The 27,353-nt window shown below is 33.7% G+C and overlaps 4 protein-coding genes across 9 annotated transcripts; 2 read left to right on the plus strand and 2 right to left on the minus strand.

Moving 5' to 3' along the window:
• Nucleotides 1-3,838: 3,838 nt before the first annotated feature.
• Nucleotides 3,839-4,391, minus strand: LOC130976902 (uncharacterized). The gene has a single exon (XM_057901857.1). The coding sequence runs from the start codon at nt 4,364-4,366 to the stop codon at nt 3,938-3,940; it is 429 nt and encodes a 142-aa protein (XP_057757840.1). The 5' UTR covers nt 4,367-4,391; the 3' UTR covers nt 3,839-3,937.
• A 1,689-nt stretch (nt 4,392-6,080) lies between these two features.
• On the plus strand, nt 6,081-6,467 carry LOC130975958 (rapid alkalinization factor-like). The gene has a single exon (XM_057900669.1). The coding sequence runs from the start codon at nt 6,081-6,083 to the stop codon at nt 6,465-6,467; it is 387 nt and encodes a 128-aa protein (XP_057756652.1).
• Nucleotides 6,468-9,810: 3,343 nt separating this feature from the next.
• Nucleotides 9,811-10,188, plus strand: LOC130975959 (rapid alkalinization factor-like). The gene has a single exon (XM_057900670.1). The coding sequence runs from the start codon at nt 9,811-9,813 to the stop codon at nt 10,186-10,188; it is 378 nt and encodes a 125-aa protein (XP_057756653.1).
• Nucleotides 10,189-22,569: 12,381 nt separating this feature from the next.
• Nucleotides 22,570-26,240, minus strand: LOC130976938 (putative lipid phosphate phosphatase 3, chloroplastic). 6 transcript variants are annotated; one of them, XM_057901898.1, is made up of 10 exons: nt 26,140-26,240; nt 25,275-25,321; nt 25,075-25,172; nt 24,422-24,646; nt 24,245-24,332; nt 24,052-24,161; nt 23,829-23,919; nt 23,554-23,742; nt 23,364-23,423; nt 22,570-22,986 (listed from the first exon to the last, which is right to left on the minus strand). In XM_057901898.1, the coding sequence occupies exons 3-10, from the start codon at nt 25,147-25,149 to the stop codon at nt 22,793-22,795; spliced, it is 1,032 nt and encodes a 343-aa protein (XP_057757881.1). In that variant the 5' UTR covers nt 25,150-25,172; nt 25,275-25,321; nt 26,140-26,240; the 3' UTR covers nt 22,570-22,792. The 6 variants fall into 6 exon arrangements, with proteins under 6 accessions (XP_057757881.1, XP_057757880.1, XP_057757878.1 ...); XM_057901897.1 differs by lacking the exon at nt 26,140-26,240 and adding an exon at nt 25,848-26,069; XM_057901895.1 differs by having other exon boundaries at nt 25,075-25,321; nt 26,140-26,235.
• Between the last annotated feature and the right edge of the window lie 1,113 nt (nt 26,241-27,353).

The following is a 27,353-nucleotide window of genomic DNA, read 5'->3' on the forward strand; positions in this document are numbered from 1 at the left end:
TCAAAACGATAGCAAGAAATTTGATTTCAAAATTGGTGTCTTCAGTGGTCCCCCCTTTTTTTATTACTAGCTACGGTGCAATGAAGATAATAGTTTCTTTTATTTCAAAAAAAAAAAAATTGATATTTTAATTTTTAAACGAAATTATTTGTTTTTTTTTATGTTACTCTTAATTAACTGTGTTGAATGAATAATAATACCTAAAAACAAGTTTGTTTATTGATATTATATAATTTTAGATAGTTATTTTAAAAAAGAAGAGGAAAATAAAATATTTAATTTTCTAGGATAATTTTATTTAATAAATAGTAGGAATATTAATAACGATTCACACAACGACGTATAACTAACTAAGCATTATTGATATTAAATTGCATATAACTTTAATTAGCCTGTTATGTCATGTACAGAGACACAATTAACTACATATTTCATTGTAGACTTTTTTTTTGTACATAATATAATAATGGAATATCTTCAAACATATATGAAAGACTTGAAAAGGTATAATAATCACATAAATTCACAGGTCAAGTAAGAATTTGTTGAATCAAATTAATTATTATACTATTACTATATATGTTTCCACGTGAATGAAGCACAAATTAATTAGTAGTTTTTTTTTAAATATAGCAAAATCCAATTTTAAACTCTCATTAAAAGACAGACTAGCTCATAACTTTACTTTCACTCTGATTTAATTTTCTATTTACTCTTCTAGCTAGTAACACATAGTTGATAGTTTTCTTCGATATTAATAGAAGAACGAGAGCATGATAATGAAGGGGCATGCATGAACAATGTTGGTTTCAAAATCCAACTAACATGATAAATTATAAATCCCAATTTTAATTTTATAAGCAAGTTAGCACTAGATAAAGATAGTTTTATGAGTCTAAAATCACTAGTTTAATTTATTATAGTCAAATATATATGGAAATTAACAACACTCTTTATATTATAATACAATCCCGTTAAGTAATCAATAGAATTTCAACTAATTCTTGTCAATTTTTATTGAACTAAACCCGAAAATCCCCAAAAAAAAAAACCCAACTATCCCACTTTACTCTAATTCAAATTTATTTAACCCTAAAATAAAAAACCACCAAAAAATAATTAGTTTTAAAGAATTTTAAAAGATATCAAAATACAAAATAACAAATAAAAAAATTTAGGATAAATTCTAAATTACTCATAAAGACACATCTAACACGTCAAGAAAATAAAGATTGATATACTTAAAAAAGAACATAAAAATGTTTTCTACAAAAAAAGGATAAACCATCGATAAAATATTTAAAAGATTTTCAATCATCATCAATAGTTTAAATGCTATAAGAATGATATTCAGCCAATAAATGTTAGTGAAAAAAAATCTCAAAAATCTCATAAAAGAGTGAAAAACAAAAACAACCGATATTAGTTATTGAGAGCAACCATATGAATTAATAATGTAACATTAGCGATAATAACTATTTATAATTTTTCAAACTAACATATATGTATTACATTAAAATTGAACTCTAAACATATCTATATGAAATATGTATGGTCCAAATAGTCTTGAAATATTATACCCAAACAAGTCATATAACATATATGAAGCAGAATTTAGGATCTGTTTCATTATGTAGACAACAATTACATCCTAGTAAAAATTTCTAAACTGCTAATTAACCATGCATGCAGAACTTGAAGATTCTGCTTCAATTATTGCAACTAACCACACCCAAACCAAATAAGAACTCTCTAAACTTTTATCATTAAACAACCAAAATCAAACAGACAGCAATTAATAAATAAATTAAATTTACAAATACTCTTTGAATAAAGGCATGGAGATCCGGTTGAATGAAATTAAAGAATGTCCTCTCAATATATATAACTGAATAGAATTCAAGAAAATTATCATGCTCCATGCCTCTTTGCACGTTGTATAATGAAATTCACTTATTTAAAAAAATTAAACTAATCAATAAAGACTATCATTTAATAGTTCTAAATTTTCAAATTGTTAAAGTTTCAATACTATATCGTGATGAATTCACTGATACAAAAATGCTAAGCTAAAACAGATGAATGATTATATATCTTAATTACACAATAATATATTATTGTTTAAATCTAATATTTATAATATTTTATATCAATATATTTTCATTTAATTATAAATAGAACTTATATTTTATTAAGTGTAATTAAAAATGTATCTATCTAGCTAGTACCATCTCTAAAAGTATATTGTATGCTAATTATGCACAATAAAAAATGTTAATAGGTCAATATTTTTTATTAATATTATTTAATTTTTTATTGATTATGTTAATTTTTTATATTATTAGAATATAGGATTTAAATTTTAAAATTTAATTTTTAATATTTAAAATTGATCAATTATTGACAAAAAAAAAATTTATTAGTCCTATATATATAGTTAGTAACTGCTCTCTTTTTTATAATTTAACTTACACCTACAAGTTCCTTTTCTCTCATACTTTTCTTCTTCTTTTTTATTTATTATGTTACTAGTATATCTCATTATATATATTTCTCTTAAAGTAATAGTACTACAAATTAAATTATTATTTTGTCAATTATTTCTAACTCGCAAGACGTCACTATATATTGTTAATTATTTCATGCATTGAATAGTAATAAGGATCCGATGTTGATGTGCTTATCCTAAAATAAGAGTTAATTATTTTTTATATGATAGATAAAAGGGTGTATTAAGTTAGTATAAATTAAAATGGGTGAATTTTATAAGTGTGATACATAATACAAATCGTTACTTACGATTTGTATAACAAAAGAAATCGTTACTCACGATTTTATAAATTATATTTTTTTAAAATTAAAAAATTAAAATCGTGACTAACAATTTCTTATTCTTTTTTGTCTTATTTAAAATCGTAATTCGCGATTTCTGTTAATTTTTTTTAATTTTTTGTCTTATTTAAAATCGTTACTCAGATTTCTTTTTATCCCATATTACTGCATTACACCAAAATATCATAATATTAATGAAAAACACTAATAATAACCCAATATAAAAAAAATTAGCCCTAAAATAATAGTATATATTTCATATCTTGTATATGTCCAATTGTCCATCATCATCTAGCTCTATATGATCGCTTATATTAAAAAATAGAGTGTACGAATTCTCTTGTATTACTCTTAGAAATAAAATTACTTCAGATTATACATGAAAAGGTAAGAGGAAATAATAAAAGAAAAATAATTAACGACTTATTAATAGTATAGATTCCAATAATGCACATGAATCTAAGCGGACCTGATAAAAAAAATAGGATCATTTCTTATATTCTTTGAAAATGATTTTGATCTAGTTCATGATTTATTAGGAGTAGAATGGGTTTTGGTAAATTTTTTTTACAAACAAAAAAAATTACAGTCAATTTGATAATTTTTTTGTTCGAACCAAAAAATTCTTTAAATACAATTTAAAAAAAAATCTTATTTTATTATTAATAAGAGATTTTTCTATAAAAAATATGACTCAGAATTTAAAAAAGGGGAAAGAATCCTCTATTCGTAACAGATGTAGGAAAATTTATTTAATTACATAATTTGGATAAAATTAAAAAAAATTGTGATTAAAAATTATTACATAAAAATAAAATTTATTATTTTTCAAAAAATGATATAAAAAGTAATTACGTTTAGACTGATTTATAAATTGACACAGTATATAAAGGTGAAAATTTAGACAATTAATTTATATAAAATTGATAACTAAATTTTTTTAAATAATTTAACAATTTTGACTAAATTATTATTTAACGACTTTTAATTATGAACTTCATATAAAATTAACTATATTTGAATTTCCACCGCATATAAATTAAACTAAAAAAAAAAACAGAACAGGAAAAGAAAAGAAAGAAGAGAATCACGAAATTGACAATTATTACATGGGATTTAATTCATGAGAAGCAACTAAGGTCTTGGAAATTTCATATATAAGCCTTGCCTCAAAAGCATCACCAGAAAAACGCATAGAAAATTGACGAGGCTTAGGGATCCTTTTCCCACCAAACACGACAATATTATTGTGAGTGTTGAATGATCCTATGTTGCCGGCTAACCTTAACATGAAGTTCATATAAGCATTCTTAAGCTTAGTCAACATCTTCAAAGGTGATCTAATTAACCATCTAACCTTTGGAAGTGTTCTTATCCTCCAATACTTTCTAGGCCTTCTTTTCAACCACCTTATGACCTTTGTTTTCCTTCCCCCGCTGCCGGCGCTGCCGCGTTGGTAGCGGCGCCTCCTCAAGTTGCTCTTGATTCCGCCGTAATAAGTTGGGTTAGATGGCAATAGTGACTCAGTTTCCATGTGTGTTTGTGAAGTGAATAAGGGAAAGAAGTGAAGTGAAGTGAATATATATAGAGTAGTTAGTGTTTATATATTATGTATCGTTGTATAATAATAATAGAGAAATTAATTTAAGAGATTAATTTTATAAAGTTGTTATGTGCATGTGTGAATAAATTAAACATGACCATCATTATGTTGTCCATATATATATGTTTTTCTGAAATATTCTCTCCCTATGTCTACCAATAATAATATTGTGATGAGTGTATTATTTGATCCTGACTAAATTGTTAACCTCTAAATTTTATTATTTAACATTCGGTTTATCTAATATAACGTGTACATCAAAATCAGTCATCAAACTCTATTATTAGTATAAAATATACGTTGAAATATAAATATATATTGAAAATAAATTAAACTACGCGTGTATTTATACACAAATATATTTATAGTTGATTTTAATGATTGATTTTAGTGTACAAACAGTATTTTTTTTTTAATTCCAATCAAACAATATAAAATGAATGTTTTTTGGTCGAAAAATAAAAGAATTTTATTTTATTTTAATTTTTGGTGAAGAACTAAACATGGATGGGTAAAGATAAACCGGACAACGAATCGTCCTTGGCATATCTCCTACTTTAGAGTTTAGACAACATATTATTACATTAATTTAATTTTGTGTCCATAATAAGCACGAATGAATATTTTATTTTGATTTAAATGTAATATAAACAATTAGCTTTTAAAAAGTTTAAGGCTTGAAAATGTTATTATGGGGTCCTTAGCCACAATATAGAGATTTTGTTGTCTAGACACAGACCCTGTTCCTCGTATTTGGGCACATTAAAAGACGAACACAGTAGAAAGGGCCATAATACAAAATCATAACATCCTTAATTATTTTAATGGTTTAGTTTGTTATAAGGTTTATAGTTTTCGATATACTTTATACAAAATATTAGGGTTAAAACTTACTCAGTTGTTTTCATATGAAATTTTTAGCTAAAACCGTTAGATAATAGTTTAATCAAATATATTAAATTATCTAATAATTTTATATGAAAACAACTTCAGGTGGATTTTCTCCAAATATTATATACTTTCATGTGATGGATTGGAGGAGTAATTTAGGAAAGAAGATCGATGTGTTGTGTTGGCCAAATTTTGCATGAGGAAAAAAATTGTAGATAAAAGAAGATTGCATGAGGAAATAATGTATTATCGCGTCTAAAATCATACCAAATCTTAATAAGATATATTTTGAATCATACTAAATCTCAATAAAATAATTCTGTATGTATGTAGTTTCCTATAATATATTGTGGATAATGTTTTATCCATTATTCCTCAAATAATAATTGTTACTTGTTGTCTAAGTTATTAAGATAAAATACATACATATTCTCTATACTACTAATAATATGTCAAGATTAGTTTTAATCTACTGTAAAATACGTGAATTAAGGAATAGTTTGAATTTAACTTCCTAAAATTTAATTAAGATAATCTCGTTTATCTCATTCTTGATGAGTTGTGATCTCTATATATACATATCTATAACAAAAAAAAATGTATCTCAAATTAATAATAAGATTTTGGTATACGATTTATACACATCAATATCAATATTTTATTATAAATAGCGGTATTAGGCGTGGTAATTTTGTCACACTTGATCAACAATATTCTTAATCTTTATTTCTACTAGTAAGTCAATAATAATACAATGGCCAACAAGAACTATTCACTTCACTTAGCTCTTATCATGGCTTGCATGGTCACCATGACAACGACGGTAGCCGGAATGCGGATAATGACGAAGACTATACCTAGGTCATCATGCAATGGAACGATAGGGGAGTGCATGGAAGCAAAGAAGAAATTTGAGATAGATTCAGAGAGCAACATGGAGATATTTGAATCAAAGAACAAGGTGATAGGGAACGGTGCATTAGGGAGGAATGGAATTCCATGCTCGAAGAAAGATAATACCACCAAGAATTGTAGACCGGGTACTCCTGCCAACCGTTACAACCGTGGTTGCAGTCCCATTACTCGATGTAGGGGTGGTGGTGGTGGTGGTGGTGGTGGCCATGGCTCCACCCATAGTTAAATTATTCATCATCATCTTCTTCTTCTTAATTATTTGCTTGTTTAGCTATTTAGCTAGGTTTATAGTTGTTCTTTGTATATCCACTTTGATTATTATAGAACCCATTATTAACGGTTATTAGTAGTAATTTGTTTCATATAGTAGTAGTGTTATGATAATTTGGCTTGTTTCGATTTAGTTTAATATTTTATGTAAATATGAAAAATTTAATAAAATAAAAGAAGAAGAGTATCTTAATTTAGCTTGTTTTTCATGTTACCATTTAGTCTCTCTTACCTTACTGTTATTGTTATTTTCTTTAGCTTTTGTCTTCGATTACTTATCCATAGAAAAATTTCTATTAATAATGTCACTCTTGTAGTTCTTAATTTGTTTCAGTAAATATGTATTATGTAGTTTTTGTTTAAACGCTTGGACGTTAGGTTAGGTTACTATTGTTAAATATTTATCTTTCTCAGCCTCTTTTTTATTTTCTCTATATAGAAAAATTAGTGATACTCCAACATAAACTTTACAATTATTCTCATAAAAAATATTTTATTTTGATGATTGGATAATAAATTATAGAGTTTAATTTTAGTATGTTATAAAAATATTATTTTTATTTAAAATATAACTAAAAAATAAACCTTATTTTTAAACAAAAATTTTTATATAAAAATATTTTTGATATCTTTATTAAAGTAAATGTCAAAAAATAATAGTGACTAATATATTTAGTGAAAAAAAATAAAAAGTGATATAATAAAAAATTAGTTAGTATTAGTTTAAATATTAATCCAATATAAAAAAACATGTAAATATGCAATACGTATTTTAAAAATTTAAATAAATTAATTTAAATTATAATAGAATTAATAACCACAATAAATATAAAATAATAATAAAAAAGAACTCTCCCATATTAGACCCAAATTATAGGCCATGGACACAATAGCTAATTATAGCCCATGGCTTCATAGTGTAAAACAAAACATAGAGAAAAAACTTAGAAATTGGAAAACATAGAAAGTAATTAAAATTTTAAACCAAGTGTTATCATTTGATGTGAAGTTAATTTTATGTAAAATTGATAGTTAAAAATTATTAAATGATTTAATATATTTGACTTAATTATTATTTAATAATTTTTTATTATTAATTTTATGTAAAATTTTCTATACTTAAATTTTTTTCGTATATAAATTAAACTGAAAAAAAAAAGAAGAGAATCACAAAATTGACAATTATTACATGGGATTTAATTCATGAGAAGCAACCAAGGTCTTGGAAATTTCATATATAAGCCTTGCTTCAAAAGCATCACCAGAAAAACGCATTGAAAATTGACGAGGTTTTGGAATCCTTTTCCCACCAAACACAACAATATTATTGTGTTCAATGATCCTATGCTGCCTGCTAACCTTAACATGAAGTTCATATAAGCATTCTTAAGCTTAGTCAGCATCTTCAAAGGTGATCTAATTACCCATCCAAGCTTTGGAAGTGTTCTTATTCTCCAATACTTTCTAGGCCTTCTTTTCAACCACCTTATGACCTTTGTTTTCCTTCCCCCGCTGCCGGCGCTGCCGCGTTGGTAGCAGCGCCTCCTCAAGTAGCACTTGATGCCACTGTAAGCCGACTTCGTTCCGCCCTACAATAATTTGCATAAAATTTACTCCGCTCCTACCTGCGAATGGTAAAAACTTGAACTCTAACCCGTTCTTGCGGGTACTTGTCCCGCTCCTACTCGTACTTATAATTATTAAGATTTAATAAATAAAATAAAATTTTAAAATTTATATAACCATCGTCACATATATAACATAAATTAAAATAAAAATTTAAATATAATATAATATTATTAATCATTTTATTAATTATTTTATATATATTATATATTAAAATTATATGTATTATATATATACCGAGACGAGTAGGAGCGGATATTATCTAAACTCGATTCCGTCTCGTTCCGCACAAGAATTCGCCCCGATAAAAATTCACCCCAAGCGAGTAAGGACAGAATAGATACTCGCGATTCGAGTGGTGTTGCCATTTCTAACTTAGATGTCAATAGTGATACAGGTTCCATGTGTGTTTGTGAAGTGAATAAGGGAAAGAAGTGAAGTGAAGTGAATATATATAGACTAGTTAGTATTTAGATATTATAGGCATGGCTGTATAATAATAATAGAGAATTTAATTTAAGAGATTAAATTTATAAAGTAGTTATGTGTATGTGTGAATAAACATGACCAACATTATGAATGGGTAATAAAGATAAACCGGACAACGAATAGTCCTTGGCATATCTCCTACTTTAGACAACATATTATTATACATTAATTTAATTTTTTGTGTCCATAAGCACGAAATGAAGATTTTATTTTGATTTAAATGTAATTTAAACAATTAGCTTTTAAAAAGTTTAAGGCTTGAAAATGTTGTTATGGGGTCCTCAGCCACAATATAGAGATTTTCCTAATACAAAATCATAACATCCTTAATTATTGTAATAGTTTAGTTTGTTATAAGGTTTATAGTTTTTTATATACTTTATACGAAATATTATATACTTTCATGTGAAGTTTTCCAGCACTTTCATGTCAACGCCGCCACTGTGAACGACATAACATGGTGGCGCAAAGGATCGGAGGAGTAATTAAGGAAAGAAGATGTGTTGTTTTGGCCAAATTTTGCAGCAAATTAAAATTTGTAGATAATAGAAGATTGAACGAAGAAACAATGTATTATCGTATCTAAAATCATACCAAATCTTGATAAGATATATTTTAAATCATATTAAATCTCAATCAAATAATTTTGTATGTAGTTTCCCATAATATATTGTGGATAATGTTTCATCCATTATTCCTCAAATAAAGATTGTTACTTGTTACGTTGTCTAAGTTATTAAGATAAAATACATACATATTCTCTATACTACTAATAGTAAATCAAGATTAGTTTTAATCTACTGTGAAATACGTGAATTAAGGAATAATTTGAATTTGATTTCCTAAAATAATGAGTATATATATATGATATCTCTAGTAACTAATTAAGATAATCTCGATTATTATTATCTCATTCTAATGACCAGGACTAGCACTGGAATGGTGACACTAAACATACATATCCATAAAACAGTTAATTACATGTAACTATATTCAAATTAAATTTCATAATTATTAAAATAAAAATAGAATGTATCTCAAATTAATAATAAGATTTGGTATACAATTTATACACGTACGTCAATATTTTATTATAAATAGTGGCATTAGGCGTGGTAATTTTGTCACATTTGGTCAACAATATTCTTAATCTTTATTTTTACTAGTAAGTCAATAATAATACAATGACTAACAAGAACTACTCACTTCACTTAGCTCTTATTGTGGCTTGCATGATCACCACGACAGCGACAGTGGCCGGAATACGGATGATGACGAAGACTATACCTAGGTCATCATGCAATGGGACGATAGGGGAGTGCATGGAAACAAAGAAGGAATTTGAGATAGATTCAGAGAGTAACATAGAGATATTTGAATCAAAGAACAAGGTGATAGGAAACGGTGCATTAGAGAGGAATGGAATTCCATGCTCGAAAAAAGATAATACCACCAAGAATTGCAGACCAAATGTTCCTGCCAATCGTTACAACCGTGACTGCAGTCCCATTACTCGATGCAGGGGTGGTGGTGGTGGTGGCCATGGCTCCACCCATAGTTAAATTATTCATTATCATTTTCTTCTTCTTAGTTATCTAACTAGGTTTAATTTATGGTTATTCTTTGTATATACACTTTGATTATTATAGGACTCATTATTAACAATTATTAGCAGTAATTTGTTTTATATAATAGTAGTGTCGCTTGTTTCTATTTAGTTTAATATTCTATGTAAATATGAAATATTTAATAAAATAAAAGAGAAAAAAAGTCTCTTAATTTAGCTTGTTTTTTATGTTATTATTTAGTCTCTCTTAGCTTACTATTATTATTTTTTTTAGCTTTTGTCTTTAATTACTATTCCATAGAAGAATTTCTAATTTTCTATTAATAATGTCACTCTTGTAGTTTTTTTTTTCAATTAATATGTAGTTTTTGTTCAAAGGCTTAAATATTAGGTTACTATTGTAAATATTTATCTTTTTTCAGTCTTTTTTTTCTCTATATAAAAACATTAGTGATATTCTAACAAAGATTTTATATTTATCTTGATGAAAATATATTTTATTTTGATTATTGAATAATAAATTATAAAATTTAATTTTAATATATTATAAAAATATTATTTTTATTTAAAATATAACTAAATAAATAAATTATATTTTTAAATAAAAATTTTTATATAAAAATATTTTTGATATCTTTATTAAAATAAATGTCAAATAATAATAGTGACTAATATATTTAATGAAAAAATAAAAGTGATATAATGAAAATTTAGTAAGTATTAATTTAAATATTAATTCCAATATAAGAAAAAAAACATGTAAATATGTAATATGTATTCTAAAAATTTAAATAAATTATAATAAAATTAATACACAGACCCTGTTCCTCGTATTTGGGCACATTAAAAGACGAACACATAGAAAGGGCCATAATACAAAATCATAACATCCTTAATTATTGTCATAGTTTAGTTTGTTATAAGGTTTATATTAATTATATAGTTTTTGACATACTTTATACAAAATATTATGGTGAAAACTTACCGTTATTTTCATGTGAAATTTTTAGTCAAAAACGGTTAGAAAATAGTTTAATCAAATATATTAAATTATCTAATAATTTTATATAAAAATAACTGCACATAAATTTTCTCTAAATATATACTTTTATGTAAAGTTTGGAAATTTTTTAATAAATAAATTAATTATAATAATTATTGAAATAAATAATTTAAAAAATATTTATCGAAATAAATATTCTTTTCTAAACGAGATAATTTTGTACGTATCTCGTTTACAGTATAAACAAAATATGTGTATTTTTAAATTTTCATATATTTCGTTTACGAGATATATGTAGTTATAAATTATTAAATATAATTTTTAAAAATAAAAAATATTAATAATTTAAATCAGACTAAATTCTTAATAAAAATGGAACGTTTCAAATAATAGGAAAGATGGACGGTCCTCGTCAAACTTTGGGCTTTATAATCTAACTTTGGCACACAAGGCCTCCGAAATATGATGCTTCGGTTTTTAGGCCAGGCAATGGTACTATTCAAAGGGAGATTGAGGTTAAGGCAGACCCTTCATTAAAGCCTATAAGGGTGTGGATACCTCTCCCTAACATGACGCGTTTTGACGAGTGAGTGTGGGGGTTTCGGCTAGCACGATATTGTCCGCTTTTGCACATAAGGCCTTACGGTTTTGCCTTTGACGATAGGGATGCTAGCCGAAGCCCCCCACACTCACTCGTCAAAACGCGTCATGTTAGGGAGAGGTATCCACACCCTTATAAGGCATGCTTCGTTCTTCTCCCCAACCGATGTGGGCCTTACAATCCACCCCCTAAAGGAGCCAAGCGCCTTCGCTGGCACATCGATCCGGGTTCTGGCTCTGATACCATCTGTAACAGCCCAGACCACCCGCTAGCACGATATTCTCCACTTTGGCACACAAGGCCTCCGAAATATGATACTTCGATTTTTAGGCCAGGCAATGATACTATTCAAAGGGAGATTGAGGTTATGGCAGACCCTTCATTAAGTGCAACTAAAGAAGTAATCATTGAAAGTGAAGTTCTAAAGGAGTATCAGCACAGAATTCAATAATAATAACGCGACAATTGGCATTGGTACTGAGTCAATGAAAGAGGCTTCTGAACCTGTACGTGCTACAAATAAGCAGAAGAAAAGTAAGAGATCTTTGATTCATGATGCTAATGTTATGCAGAAGAAAGGGAAGAATAGATCATCAAATTCTGATGAGACACATTTGACTTCATTCAGGAAAGATGCAGAAGCATATCCTTCCAATATTCAAGGGGGTGTTGAAGAGGAAGTTTATGAAGATGGTATAGTCTCTAAAGATATTAGCATGAGCAAACCTACGCTTGAAAAAATGGAGATTGAAACCAATGCATCCTTAGAAGGCATTCCATCTAAAGTAAAGAAGTAAAAAAAAAAACACAACCGTACTGATGTCGAAACAAAATTACAACCTTCTATTGTAAAGGAGTCAAAGGAACCCAAGCAGTTGAATGAAGATAATTTGAATATTGTTCTTGACATGTGCAACGAAAGTGATGTTGGTCTGACTGATAGAGCTGAAGGAAAAAGAGAAGTATTACAAGATGATCCTGAGCCAATGCAGTTGGTAGAGTGTACACCATCTGAAAAGAATAATAACACTGAAGCAAATATCAAAGAATCAAATGTGACTCCAAAACCGTGAGGCCTTGTGTGCCAAAGCGGACAATATCGTGCTAGCGGGTGGTCTGGTCTATTACAGATGGTATCAGAACCCGGATCGATGTGCCAGCGAGGGAGCTGGGTGTAAGGCCCACATCGGTTGGGGATGAGAACGAAGCATGCCTTATAAGGGTGTGGATACCTCTCCCTAGCATGACGCATTTTGACGAGTGAGTGTGGGGGGCTTCGCCTATCATCCCTATCGTCAAAGACAAAATCGTGAGGCCTTATATGCCAAAGCAGATAATATCGTGCTAGCGGGTGGTCTGGGCTGTTACAGATGGTATCAGAGCCAGAACTTGGATCGATGTGCCAGCGAGGGCGGTGGGCTCCCTTAGGGGGTGGATTGTAAGGCCAACATCGGCTGGGGAGGAGAACGAAGCATGCCTTATAAGGGTGTGGATACCTCTCCCTAGCATGACGCGTTTTGACGAGTGAGTGTGGGGGGCTTCGGCTAGCATCCCTATCGTCAAAGGCAAAACCGTGAGGCCTTATGTGCCAAAACGGACAATATCGTGTTAGCGGGTCGTCTGGGCTGTTACAGATGGTATTAGAGCCAGAGCCCGGATCGATGTGCCAGCGAGGACGTTGTGCCCCCTTAGGGGGTGGATTGTAAGGCCCACATCAGTTGGGGAGGAGAACGAAGCTTGCCTTATAAGGGTGTGGATACCTTTTCCTAGCATGACTCGTTTTGACGGGTGAGTGTGGGGGCTTCGACTAGCACGATATTGTCCGCTTTAGCACACAAGGCCTCACGGTTTTGCCTTTGATAATAGGGATGCTAGCCGATGCCCCCCACACTCACTCGTCAAAATTCGTCATGTAAGGGAGAGGTATCCACACCCTTATAAGGCATGCTTCGTTCTCCTCCCCAACCGATGTGGGCCTTACAATCCACCCCCCTAAGGGAGCACAGCGCCCTCGCTGGCACATCGATCTGGGTTCTGGTTTTGATACCATCTGTAACAGCCCAGACTATCCCCTAGCACGATATTGTCCGCATTGGCACACAAAGCCTCCGGAATAGGATGCTTCTATTTTTAGGCCAGGCAATGATACTGTTCAAAGGGAGATTGAGGTTATGGCAGACCCTTCCTTAAATGCAGCTAATGAAGTAATCATTAAAAGTGAAGTTCTAAAGGAGCATCAGCACAGAATTCAATAATAATAACGCGATAATTGGCATTGGTATCAAGTCAATGAAAGAGGCTTTTGAACCTGTACGTGCTACAAATAAGCAGAAGAAAAGAAAGAGATCTTTGATTTATGATGCTGATGTTATGCAGAAGAAAGGGAAGAAGAGATCATCAAATTCTCATGAGACACATTTGACTTCATTCAGGAAAGATGCAGAAGCATATCCTTCCAACATTCAAGGGGGTGTTGAAGAGGAAGTTTATGAAGATGGTATAGTCTCTAAAGATATCAGCATGAGCAAACCTACGCCTGAAAAGATGGAGATTGGAACTGATGCATTCTTAGAAGGCATTCCATCTAAAGTAAAGAAGTAAAAAACACAACCGTACTGATGTCGAAACAAAATTACAACCTTCTGGTGTAAAGGAGCCAAAGGAACCCAAGCAGTTGAATGAAGATAATTTGAATATTGTTCTTGACCTGTGCAATGAAAGTGAGGTTGGTCTGACTGATAGAGCTGAAGGAAGAAGAGAAGTATTACAAGATGATCCTAAGCCAATGTAGTTGGAAGAGTGTACACCATCTGAACAGAATAATAACACTGAAGTAAATATCAAAGAATCAAATGTGACTCCAAATCCGTGAGGCCTTATGTGCCAAAGCGGACAATATCGTGCTAGCGGGTGGTCTGGACTGTTACAGATGGTATCAGAGCCAGAGCCATGATCGATGTGCCAACGAGGTCGCTGGGTGTAAAGCCCACATCGGTTGGGGAGGAGAACGAAGCATGCCTTATAAGTTGTGGATACCTCAACCTAGCATGACGCATTTTGACGAGTGAGTGTGGGGGCTTCGGCTATCATCCCTATCGTCAAAGACAAAACCGTGAGGCCTTGTGTGCCATAGCGGACAATATCGTGCTAGCGGGTGGTCTGGTCTGTTACAGATGGTATCAGAGATAGAACCCGGATCGATGTGCCAGCGAGGGCACTGGGCTCCCTTCGGGAGGTGGATTGTAAGGCCCACATCGGTTGGGGAGGAGAACGAAGCATGCCTTATAAGGGTGTGGATACTCTCCCTAGCATGACGTGTTTTGACGAGTAAGTGTGGGGGGCTTCGGCTAGCACGATATTGGCCGCTTTGGTACACAAGGCCTCACAGTTTTGCCTTTGATGATAGGGATGCTAGCCAAAGCCGCCCACACTCACTCGTCAAAACGCGTCATGCAAGAGAGAGGTATCCACACCCTTATAAGGCATGCTTCGTTCTTTTCCCCAAATGATGTGGGCCTTACAATCCACCCCCTAAGGGAACCCAGCGCCCTCGCTGGCACATCGATCTGGGTTCTGGCTCTGATACCATCTGTAACAGCCCAGACCACCCCCTAGCATGATATTGTCCGCTTCGGCACACAAGGCCTCCGAAATATGATGCTTCTATTTTTAAGCCAGACAATGATACTGTTCAAAGGGAGATCGAGGTTATGGCAGACCCTTCCTTAAATGCAACTAAAGAAGTAATCATTGAAAGTGAAGTTCTGAAGGAGCATCAGCACAGAATTCAATAATAATAACGCGACAATTTTAATTAGTACTGAGTCAATGAAAGAGGCATCTGAACCTGTACGTGCTACAAATAAGCAGAAGAAAAGTAAGAGATCTTTGATTCATGATGCTGATGTTATTGACAAACCCCAATTTGACGGTTTATCTTGTATTGAATTTAGGGGATTTTATCATCTTTTACCCACATTTATTCAATGAAATAGCATGGTTTTATAACTTCTCCTTTAATTGTGCTTAAGAGTGAAAACATGCTTTTAGACCTTTAATTTGATGATTTTAATCTTCCTTTGATTCCACTAGATGCCTTGATATTTTTGTTAAGTGATTTAAGGTTTAGGAGGCAAAGATTGGATAAAGGGAATGAAGAAAGAAGCATAAAAAGTTGGAGAACTCATGAAGAAATGAAAGAACCGGAAAGCTATCAAGCCGACCTCTTCACACTTAAACGACCATAACTTGAGCTACAGAGGTCCAAATGATGCGGTTCCAGTTGGGTTAGAAAGCTAACATCCGGGGCTTCGAAACGATATAAGATTTGCCATAGTTGCTACACGTATAGTGGCGCGCACGCGCAAAGTACGCGCACGCGCCGTTGCTGCCACCTAGTTCACTTAAAGCAACATGTGGCCAGCGATTTTAGAAGCCTTGTGGGCCCAATCCAACTCATTTCTGATGCTATTTAAGCCAAGGATTGAAGGGGAATCAACATACTTTACATACTTTTCATACTTTCATACTTTTACATGTTAGTTACCATTAGTTTAGTTTAGTAGTTAGAGTTAGTTTCTAGAGAGAGAAGCTCTCACTTCTCTCTAGAATTAGGATTAGGATTAGGATTAGTTCTTAGATCTAGGTTTTAATCTTTGCTTTCTTCTACATCTATCTCTCAATTCCTTGTAGCTACATTCATCTTTCTTCCATTCTTTTGTTGCAATTTCCTTTTATGTTGTTCTTGTGTTTTGTTGTAGATCTACTTTTGTTTCTTCTAATCTCTTTCAATTCAATCAAGGTAATTCATAATAATTGTGTTCATTTGATTTGTTGTTTTTTAATTCCTTGCAATTGAGTAGTGTAGATTTACTTTTCTTGCAATTTTACTATGCTTTCCTTTTATGCCTTCCAAGTGTTTGATGAAATGCTTGGTTGGATTTTAGAGTAGAATTTTATACTCTTGGCTTGGAAAGGTAACTTAGGAACTCTTGAGTTACTAATGTCCAAGTGATTGATGATTGGGAGCCATTGACTCTAGTTCTCACTAATTGAATTGGTGGAGAGTTAGGACTTATGGACTAGGATTGATATAGCTCATTTAACTTTCCTTTGCTACTAGTTAGAGGATGATTTAATGGGATTAATCCTTGCCAATTCTCATATTGTGGTTAGTGATTAGGATAGAGATCCTTGACTACCAACCCTTGCCAAGACCTTTTTAGGCCTTAGTTTACTTTCTTGCCATTTATCTTTCATGCTTCATATCAAAACCCCAAAATAACTCACAATCAATAACAAGACACTTTATTGTAATTCCTAGGGAGAACGACCCGAGGTTTGAATACTTCGGTTATTAATTTTAGGGGTTTGTTACTTGTGACAAACAAATTTTTGTATGAAAGGATTATTGCTTGGTTTAGAAACTATACTTTACAACGAGATTTTATTTGAGAAATTCTAAACCATCAAAAATCCAATCGTCAGTTATACAGAAGAAAGGGAAGAAGAGATCATCAAACTCTCATGAGACACATTTGACTTCATTCAGGAAAGATGCAGAAGCATATCCTTCCAACATTCAAGGGGGTGTTGAAGAGGAAGTTTATGAAGATGGTATAGTTTCTAAAGTTATCAGCATGAGCAAACCTACGCCTGAAAAGATGGAGATTGAAACTGATGCATCCTTAGAAGGCATTCCATCTAAAGTAAAGAAGTAAAAAACACAACCGTACTAATGTCCAAACAAAATTACAACCTTCTGGTGTAAAGGAGCCAAAGGAACCTAAGCAGTTGAATGAAGATAATTTGAATATTATTCTTGACATATGTAATGAAAGTGAGGTTGGTCTGACTGATAGAGCTGAAGGAAGAAGAGAAGTATTACAAGATGATCCTAAGCCAATGAAGTTGGAACAGTGTATACCATCTAAACAGAATAATAACACTGAAGCAAATATCAAAGAATCAAATGTGACTTCATAACAGTGAGACCTTGTGTGCCAAAGCGGATAATATCGTGCTAGCAGGTGGTCTGGGCTGTTACAGATGGTAGCAGAGCCAGAGCCAGGATCGATGTGCCAGCGATGGCGCTGGGTGTAAGGCCCACATCGGTTGGGGAGGAGAACGAAGCATGCCTTATAAGGGTGTGGATACCTCTCCCTAGCATAACACGTTTTGACGAGTGAGTGTGGGGGGCTTCGGCTAGCACGATATTGTCCGCTTTGGCACACAAGTCCTCACGATTTTGCCTTTGACGATAGGGATGCTAGCCAAAGCCCCCACACTCACTCGTCATAATGCGTCATGCAAGGGAATCCAGCGCCCTTGCTGGCACATCGATCTGGGTTCTGGCTCTGATACCATCTGTAACACCCCAGACCACCCCCTAGCACGATATTGTCCGCTTTGGCACACAAGGCCTCCAGAATATGATGCTTCTATTTTTAGGCCAGGCAATGATACTGTTCAAAGGGAGATTGAGGTTATGGCAGACCCTTCCTTAAATGCAACTAAAGAAGTAATCATTGAAAGTGAAGTTTTAAAGTAGCATCAGCACAAAATTCAATAATAATAACGCGACAATTGGCATTGGTACTGAGTCAATGAAAGAGGCTTCTGAACCTGTACGTGCTACAAATAAGCAGAAGAAAAATAAGAGATCTTTGATTCATGATGCTGATGTTATGCAGAAGAAAGGGAAGAAGAGATCATCAAATTCTCATGAGACACATTTGACTTCATTCAGGAAAGATGCAGAAGCAAATCCTTCCAACATTCAAGGGGGTGTTAAAGAGGAAGTTTATGAAGATGGTATAGTCTCTAAAGATATCAGCATGAGCAAACCTACGCCTGAAAAAATGGAGATTGGAACTGATGCATCCTTAGAAGGCATTCCATCTAAAGTAAAGTAAAAAGCACAACAGTACTGATGTCGAAACAAAATTACAACCTTCTGGTGTAAAGGAGCCAAAGGAACCCAAGCAGTTGAATGAAGATAATTTGAATATTGTTCTTGACCTGTGCAATGAAAGTGAGGTTGGTCTGACTGATAGAGCTGAAGTAAGAAGAGGAATATTACAAGATGATCCTAAGCCAATGCAGTTGGAAGAGTGTACACCATCTGAACTGAATAATAACACTGAAGCAAATATCAAAAAATCAAATTTGACTCTAAAATCGTGAGTCCTTGTATGCCAAAGCAGATAATATCGTGCTAGCGGGTGGTCTGGGCTGTTACAGATGGTAGCAGAGCCAGAACCCGGATCGATGTGCCAGCGAGGGCACTGTGTGTAAGGCCCACATCGGTTGGGGAGGAGAACGAAACATGCCTTATAAAGGTGTGGATACCTCTTCCTAGCATGACGCGTTTTGACGAGTGAGTGTGGGGGCTTCGACTATCATCCCTATAGTCAAAGACAAAACCGTGAGGCTTTGTGTGCCAAAGCGGATAATATCGTGCTAGCGGGTGGTCTGAGCTGTTACAGATGGTATCAGAGCCAGAACTTAGATCGATGTGCCAGCGAGGGCACTGGGCTCCCTTAGGGGGTGGATTGTAAGGCCAACATCGGCTGGGGAGGAGAACGAAGCATGCCTTATAAGGGTGTGGATACCTCTCCCTAGCATGACGCGTTTTGACGAGTGAGTGTGGGGGGCTTCGGCTAGCACGATATTGTCCACTTTGGCACACAAGGCCTCACGGTTTTGCCTTTGACAATAAGGATGCTAGTCGAAGCCCCCCACACTCACTCGTCAAAATGCGTCATGCAAGGGAGAGGTATCCACACCCTTATAAGTCATGCTTTATTCTCCTCCCCAACCAATGTGGGCCTTACAATCCATTCCCCTAAGGGAGCCCAGCGCCCTCGCTGGCATATCGATCCGGGTTCTTGCTCTGATACCATCTGTAACAGCCCAGATCACCCCCTAGCACGATATTGTCTACTTTTGCACACAAGGCCTCCGGAATATGATGCTTCTATTTTTAGGCCAGGCAATGATACTGTTCAAAGGGAGATTGAGGTTATGGCAGACCCTTTCTTAAATGCAACTAAAGAAGTAATCATTAAAAGTGAAGTTCTAAAGGAGCATCAGCACAGAATTCAATAATACTAACGCGACAATAGGCATTGGTACTGAGTCAATGAAAGAGGCTTCTGAACCTGTACGTGCTATAAATAAGCAGAAGAAAAGTAAGAGATATTTGATTCATGATGCTGATGTTATGCAGAAGAAAGGGAAGAAGAGATCATCAAATTTTCATGAGACACATTTGACTTCATTCAGGAAAGATGCAGAAGCATATCCTTCCAACATTCAAGGGGGTGTTGAAGAGGAAGTTTATGAAGATGGTATAGTCTCTAAAGATATCAGCATGAGCAAACCTATGCTTGAAAAAATGGAGATTGGAACTGATGCATCCTTAGAAGGCATTCCATCTAAAGTAAAGAAGTAAAAAAAATACAAGCGTACTAATGTCCAAACAAAATTACAACCTTCTGGTGTAAAGGAGCCAAAGGAACCCAAGCAGTTGAATGAAGATAATTTGAATATTGTTCTTGACTTGTGCAATGAAAGTGAGGTTGGTCTGACTGATAGAGCTGAAGGAAGAAGAGAAGTATTACAAGATGATCCTAAGCCAATGCAGTTGGAAGAGTGTACACCATCTGAACAGAATAATAACACTGAAGCAAATATCAAAGAATCAAATGTGACTCCAAAACCGTGAGACCTTGTGTGCCAAAGCGGACAATATCGTGCTAGCGGGTGGTCTGGGCTGATACAGATGGTATTAGAGTCAGAGCCCGGATCGATGTGCCAGCGAGGGCTCTGGGTGTAAGGCTCACATCGGTTGGGAAGGAGAACGAAGCATGCCTTATAAGGGGTGGATACCTCTTCCTAGCATGACGCGTTTTAACGAGTGAGTGTGGGGGTTTCGGCTTTCATCCCTATCGTCAAATACAAAACCGTGAGGCCTTGTGTTCCAGAGCGGACAATATCGTGCTAGCGGGTGGTCTGGGCTGTTACAGATGGTATCAGAGCCAGAACCCGGATCGATGTGCTAGCGAGGGCACTGGGCTCCCTTAGGGGGGTGGATTGTAAGGCCCACATCGGTTGGGAAGGAGAATGAAGCATGCCTTATAAGGGTGTGGATACCTCTCCCTAGCGTGACACGTTTTAACGAGTGAGTGTGGGGGGTTTCGGCTAGCATCCCTATCGTCAAAGGCAAAATCGTGAGGTCTTGTATGGCAAAGCAGACAATATCGTGCTAGCGGGTGGTCTGGACTGTTACAGATGGTATCAGAGTCAGAGCCCGGATCGATGTTCCAGCGAGACCGCTGGACTCCTTTAGGGGGGTGGATTGTAAGGCCCACATTGGTTGGAGAGGAGAACGAAGCATGCCTTATAAGGGTGTGGATACCTCTCCCTAACATAACGCGTTTTGACGAGTGAGTGTGGGGGGCTTCGGCTATCATCCCTATCGTCAAAGGCAAAACCGTGAAGCCTTGTGTGCCAATGCAGACAATATCGTGCTAGCAGGTGGTTTGAGCTGTTACAATAAGTTATCCATAGAAACATAAGTATGCAAAGAAGAATTTCTATTAAAAATGTCATTTTTTTTTGTTTTCGGTCAATATGTAGTTTTTGTTTACAGTCTTATACCTTAGGTTACTATTGTTAAATCTTTCTCTTTAATCATCCTCATTTTCTCTCTATATATGAAAACTAGGAAATAATAGTGACTAATATTTGTAGTGAAAAAAGATAAAAAATGATATAATAAAATTAGTATTAGTTTAAATATTAATCGAATATAAGAAAAAAAACATGTAATACGTATTCTAAAAATTTAAATAAATAAATATAAATTATAATAGAATTAATAACCACAACAAATATAAAAAAAAAAGAACTCTTCCTGTGCGTAAGGAAGTATTACAAACTGGAGAACACAAATAGGCCCATATTAGGCCCAAATTATAGCCACGGACATATTAGGCCCAAATTATAGCCCATGGCTTCATAATGTAAAACCAAAAAAAAAAATCTTAGAAATTGGAAAACATACGAAGTAGTTAGAACTTGGAACGAAGTGTTATCTATTTTCAGCTACGCAGCCACCGGGAGGGAGTGACTTAGTTACGATGAAAACCAAAGCTGACAATGACTCCTTCTGGACTTGGAATACCAACGACAACAAAGGGCAACAAGGTCAATTCCCAGTTTCCAAGTTCCTCGGTAACAACAATAACAGCAAGTCTCAGACGTTGGTGTTGGGTCCTGGCTTTGGTGCTGGTGTCGGGTGCGGTGCTGGCTTAGGATTCGGTTTGGTCGGTGGATTCGGTTACGGTGGCTGGCCATTCAACCACCTTAGGTTAGTTTTCGGTCTTGGAATGGGTTGTGGTGTTGGATTCGGGTTCGGGTTCGGGCAAGGGATTGGTTACAACTTTGATTTCCAAACTCGTAAGTCTAGAAAGTCTAAGAAAAAATTTGAAGATTCCAACAAAACCATTGTTATTCAGATATGATATGATTATTGTTTTTCCACGTTATTGCAATTTTCAACTTTTTCTTCACCAAGTAGTAGTAACTTGTTCTTATGAATTTTTATTCTGCTTAATTATGCTATTGAATTGTTAAATTGGAATATTTGTTTATCCCATTGAAATGCCATCAATCTTTGTTCACTTTTTAATTGAATTGAATTGGACTTTGGCTTAAAAAAAAAAATTGAATTTTATAAGTCAAAACTCAAAATGCATAGTATTAATGATAAATTTATTTTGGCCTAAATAGGAAACATATATTGCTAACTAAATTAATGATCAATTTGGTTCAAACAATTGTTCCCTTCAAGTTTCTAACGAAATACAAGGTAATTACTAGTGACTATCGAGTAGAAAACTAATTAAGATTCAGCACAACTGAATTAGTGTAAGTGGTAAGATTCTAGGATGTAGTTACTAGTAGGATCTGATTTACAAAGTGGTTTATCTATCTTGTTCCAGATTCAATGTCATTGCATGTTGAGCTATGATTCCGTGCTAAAGTTAAACCCATACACCCATGGTTGTTCTCAGATTGAGACTCTGTTGACTGGCCTTGTTGACCAACATTTTGAGCACTATGAGCTTGTGTCATACCTCCTGCTTCTTCCAACATCTTAAAATAAGCATAAGGTCCCCATCCTGCACAATAAAAACATCATATCAGGTTGTTGATTATATGCTTCATAAAAGATATAAATTTTAGTTGTCTAATTTGACTATAACAATAATGCATTTTTCACTAAGGAAGAGTCGGTTACATACATCATTATATTCTAGTGAAAACTCACATACAGTTGTCTTCGTGTGAAGTTGATAGGTGAGAATCGTTAGATGACAATTTAGTTTAACATGTGAAATCATCTAACGGTTCTTAACTATCAAATTCCCATGAAGACAACTGCATTGAGTTGTCGCCTTATATGCTATCACTAAGAAAGGAAAAAATTGACATATGCGAGCAGACACAAGCGAATTATTATATTATAAATCATAAAAATATGCACTGAATGCAATACCTTCAGAATGATAAGGAGGGGGAAAAAACTGCAAATAGCAAAACGTAGCTACTATAAGCCCTGAAATAAGAATCATTCAGAGAATCAGAGTCAAGGCAGGCACCAACAGTTGTAAGTATTATTTTCATCTCTCTTTTGGGAAACTTAAGATGCATAGTTAAACTACTGATCATTATAACTATTGATATACCTAGAAGACCTCCGGCAAACACATCCTCCCAGTGGTGCCAATAATCATCAACTCGAGAAATACCAACGAGCGACGCAAAAAGTAGAGGTAGAAAAACAAGGCAAAGTTTCGCTACATGGCCTGCGCGATCAAATGCTTTTATTTTCCCAGATAAGTACAATGATAAGAACCCTAGGCCAGCAAATGACCCTGAAAAAAAAAACAACAATGAACTAAATTTCAGAAAATTATTTGAATGGAGTTATACTTTTTCCACTATTCACAATGCTACATACATGAAGTATGGCCACTTGGGAAGCTCTTATGCCCTTCCTTTATGATGTTCTTGTCACCATGGCATACTACATTTCCCAAAGTATCATAAACCTATCAAGAAGCTGTTTATCAGCGATACAGCAGCCATAAAGAATCTGTGGATGCTATAGATTTACTCGTGTTGAAGTGGAAAACCATTCACCAAAACAATCACTTAAGACCTAAAATTCAAGAAGGACATACATCCTTTCCGTCTGGGAAACATCGCCAAAAGAAGTCTGGTCGAGGTCGACCTACTGCGTCCTTTATCGCATCAGTGATTACTGCTGTTACCAAAATGGAGAACAACAGACCTGCAGAAGCAAACGATTTCCTATCATTGGCTCTAGCTGTTCCTAAGGAATTTAATAAATCAGTATAGTTCAAAAATCAATACCCAGTATGGCATGGTGAAGATCATAGACATCTCTCCTTCGGATATAGACAACAAGAAAGATCACCATAGGCAATAAAACTGCATATAACTAACCATGCCAAGATAATGAATAACAATGTAGCCTTGTTAGCATGTGTATTCAAGAAAAATATGTATGATGTTACGCTTTAAACTTACAGGAACCGCCCAAACAGGAACTGTATTACTCTTGAGTGGATATTTGAGGTCAGTCATCATATCCTTCCCGACATAGCGATAGAAAGGATGGATAATGTCCAGGATGGCCACAATCACCACAAGGAGCAAGAGGATGAGCCAATCATGCTTGTGTGTTCTCGCAACTGCATATCCATGAGAACTCACAGTATGTGAACCAAGCTGGACTTCCCTCACTCTGAGTTCCTAGAGCAAACAAAATCACGATTGTTCATCAGAAGAACGCCGAAGCTAAACTATCAAGTGTTTGTTTAATACACACCAATAGATGTTCATCATGTCTATACAACAAAAGCAGACAACCAAATTTAATTGTCCCTTAAAATTTTGCATTGTTACACTGTATATCTTCATACACTTTATACAAGGGCAACACAACTAACAAGTGGAGGTCATCCATGAAATTTTCGTCTCATTTTTACCAAACACACCCTAAATGATTATTAGAAGGTAGAAACTTAGATTGTACATCAATCCATCTGACAGAACTACTTGCATAAGAAAATAGACACATGTTAAAAGCACTCTATATATCTTTTTCAAAGCCTGTCTTAGTGGCTAAGACTGAAGAATCTTCTTTAGCTATTCAACAAAATCTTAGCTAAATTGTATACCTCTCCATTCGTGTCTATCAATGGTAAATTAACGGATGTAAAGTGAGCCCCAGCCGCAGCAGAGATCCGCGGCATCCTGCTTGATAAATCCTAGCCTCCTAGGTAAACCCCGAAGAAAGCAATTTCAGGGGGCAAAATGTTGCAAAAAAATACTGTGATTTGCTTTGCTACACTTAAAAATTATTCTGTGGTTTAAGAACCTGGCAAATCCTCTATGTGTATAGCACATAGAGCATCTCAAATATTCCTGAAAGTTTGAATCAGTTTAATTCAGCACGAATGGCAGTGTCTCCAGACCCATATGCAATAGCATGTCTCCATCAAAAACAGTAAGCACACTCAAAGAGAAGTCTTAAACACCAATTTGGTTCAGGAATTCCATAAAATCACCACAAAACAAGATAATCCATACACAACTGTAAGCTTCAAAGTTAAGCCAATCCAATAAAAAACAGATTAACTTAGCCTGCTACTCGTAAATGAATCACAATTCTCATACAGAAAAAAGAATTCAAAAGGGTGTTATGAGGTAAAGCCAATGAGTGATTTCAAACTAAATTGAGTTAACCTGGATTCAAAACGCATAGATTTCAAATGGAAATGAATATAAATCAAAGTTAATTTAATTCCGAACATGCATTCAAAACTCATAAAAAGTTAAAAACAAAATGATTATATCTATAAAGGGCGAATTTTTTTCTCAGAAAGTTGTCATTTCTACTATACCCAATTGATATTAAGATAAAAAGTGAAGAACTTTAGCGTGTACGGACCTGAAGGCGGGTTGTAAGATACTGAAAACGAAAGAAGGCTATGAAATCCGACAAGGCCATTGTGTGAAGTAACCAAAAATCAAAGAACTCTTAGACGGAGAGAAAGAGAAAGAGAAAGAGGAGTTGTAGCAGTTTCAGAGAATAAAGGGGTATCGAATTTCAATTAAAGTTTTAAAATTTAAATTTTTTTGTTTACACACGGAAAAATAGGAGAGTTAGAAAGAGGATAATTATGATGCAGCAGAGCAGAGATTCAAAGGCACCGTTTGGTTTCTTTAATTTAATTACTTACCTTTGTGAATTGAAGGAATTGGTTAGACTTCTCTCTGTATTTGTGGAACTCATACTCAGATTCAGATTGGATTGGTCCCCTACATTATAGGGCTGTATCTTAACTAACATTTTGCAACAAAAGGAAGCTTCTTAAGTTCCAATAGAAAACCATAATCAATTTTAGGATAATGATTTGTAAAGTAAAAAATCTAAGGGTCATTAACTTTTTATCTCTTTGCTTTATAAACTTTTCTCATTTTGGTTAATCTAAATTTCTAATTATATATTCTTTAAGAGAAAGTATAGGGAGTCAATGGCCTAAGCATACAATGTGTATAATGGAGGTTTAGGAAGTATTAGAAATATAACTATTAGTGTTATATGACATGGTATTAGAGTTCTAGATCCGAAAGGTAAATGGTTCGATCCTTGGTGAACTCTAAAATCAGCTTAAGTTTTTGGGATGAGTGATTTTATGACATGAGATGTTTATTATCCATTGTACCCATTCTTTAATTTATAATTTTTATTAGGTATGAATTTGATTAATCTATTTAAGATAGGAGAAAATCTAAGAGATTTGTATTTTTATTAAAATTTGGTTCGCACTTAATCACTAAGAAAAAAAACGAGTAATCTCACACTATTAGATATAATCTCATACCATTAAAAATATTAATGATGACTACAAATCATAAAACTTGTAGTCCTTTAGCACTCTTCTTAAAATAATTATGAAATTTTTTTTTGCTATAAATGTATTTTTTTATTCTACCAATTGCTTAAATTTAGAGGATTCTAATTTCTATTGTATAATAAAAAAAATTGATAGTGACATAACTTTAAAATTCGTTAGAAAATCTTAAAATCTCAAAATATCTCATTTTCTCTCTTTTTCTCTCTCTCTCTTAGAGACAAGAAAATAAAAAATTATTTCACACTATTTTTTTTTTAAAGTTGGAGACCAAAATTATATAAATTCCCTACCTATTTATTATTTTTATTCTGTCCTAATTACCAAACTGAGATATATTCTTGTATATTACTTGTTTGTAGGAATTTTAAGGTTTATTTGTTTCTTTGTTGCTTCATGATAGAGCGCTTTATTTTACTCTAAATTGCAGAAGCTTCGATCCATGAAGCCTCTGTTGAGTTGGTTCTAAATTAGTTCACTGAATTTGGGATTATAGATGTCAAATGGTGGCCAATTATAGTGTCAACAGAACTTTGAAT

The sequence above is a fragment of the Arachis stenosperma genome, chromosome 4, assembly GCF_014773155.1.
Source record: "Arachis stenosperma cultivar V10309 chromosome 4, arast.V10309.gnm1.PFL2, whole genome shotgun sequence".
NCBI classification, from domain to species: domain Eukaryota; kingdom Viridiplantae; phylum Streptophyta; class Magnoliopsida; order Fabales; family Fabaceae; genus Arachis; species Arachis stenosperma.

What these genes read in the sequence shown, in the direction of transcription:
- LOC130976902 (XM_057901857.1), bottom strand. Translation starts at nt 4,366, where the DNA reads ATGGAAACTGAGTCACTATTGCCATCTAACCCAACTTATTACGGCGGA.
- LOC130975958 (XM_057900669.1), top strand. Translation starts at nt 6,081, where the DNA reads ATGGCCAACAAGAACTATTCACTTCACTTAGCTCTTATCATGGCTTGC.
- LOC130975959 (XM_057900670.1), top strand. Translation starts at nt 9,811, where the DNA reads ATGACTAACAAGAACTACTCACTTCACTTAGCTCTTATTGTGGCTTGC.
- LOC130976938 (XM_057901898.1), bottom strand. Translation starts at nt 25,149, where the DNA reads ATGCCGCGGATCTCTGCTGCGGCTGGGGCTCACTTTACATCCGTTAAT. An exon ending in GTTTCCCAGACGGAAAGGAT is followed by an intron (nt 23,920 to 24,051) that starts GTATGTCCTTCT and finishes GCTTCTTGATAG; the next exon opens with GTTTATGATACTTTGGGAAA. An exon ending in CCCTCCTTATCATTCTGAAG is followed by an intron (nt 22,987 to 23,363) that starts GTATTGCATTCA and finishes TTTATTGTGCAG; the next exon opens with GATGGGGACCTTATGCTTAT.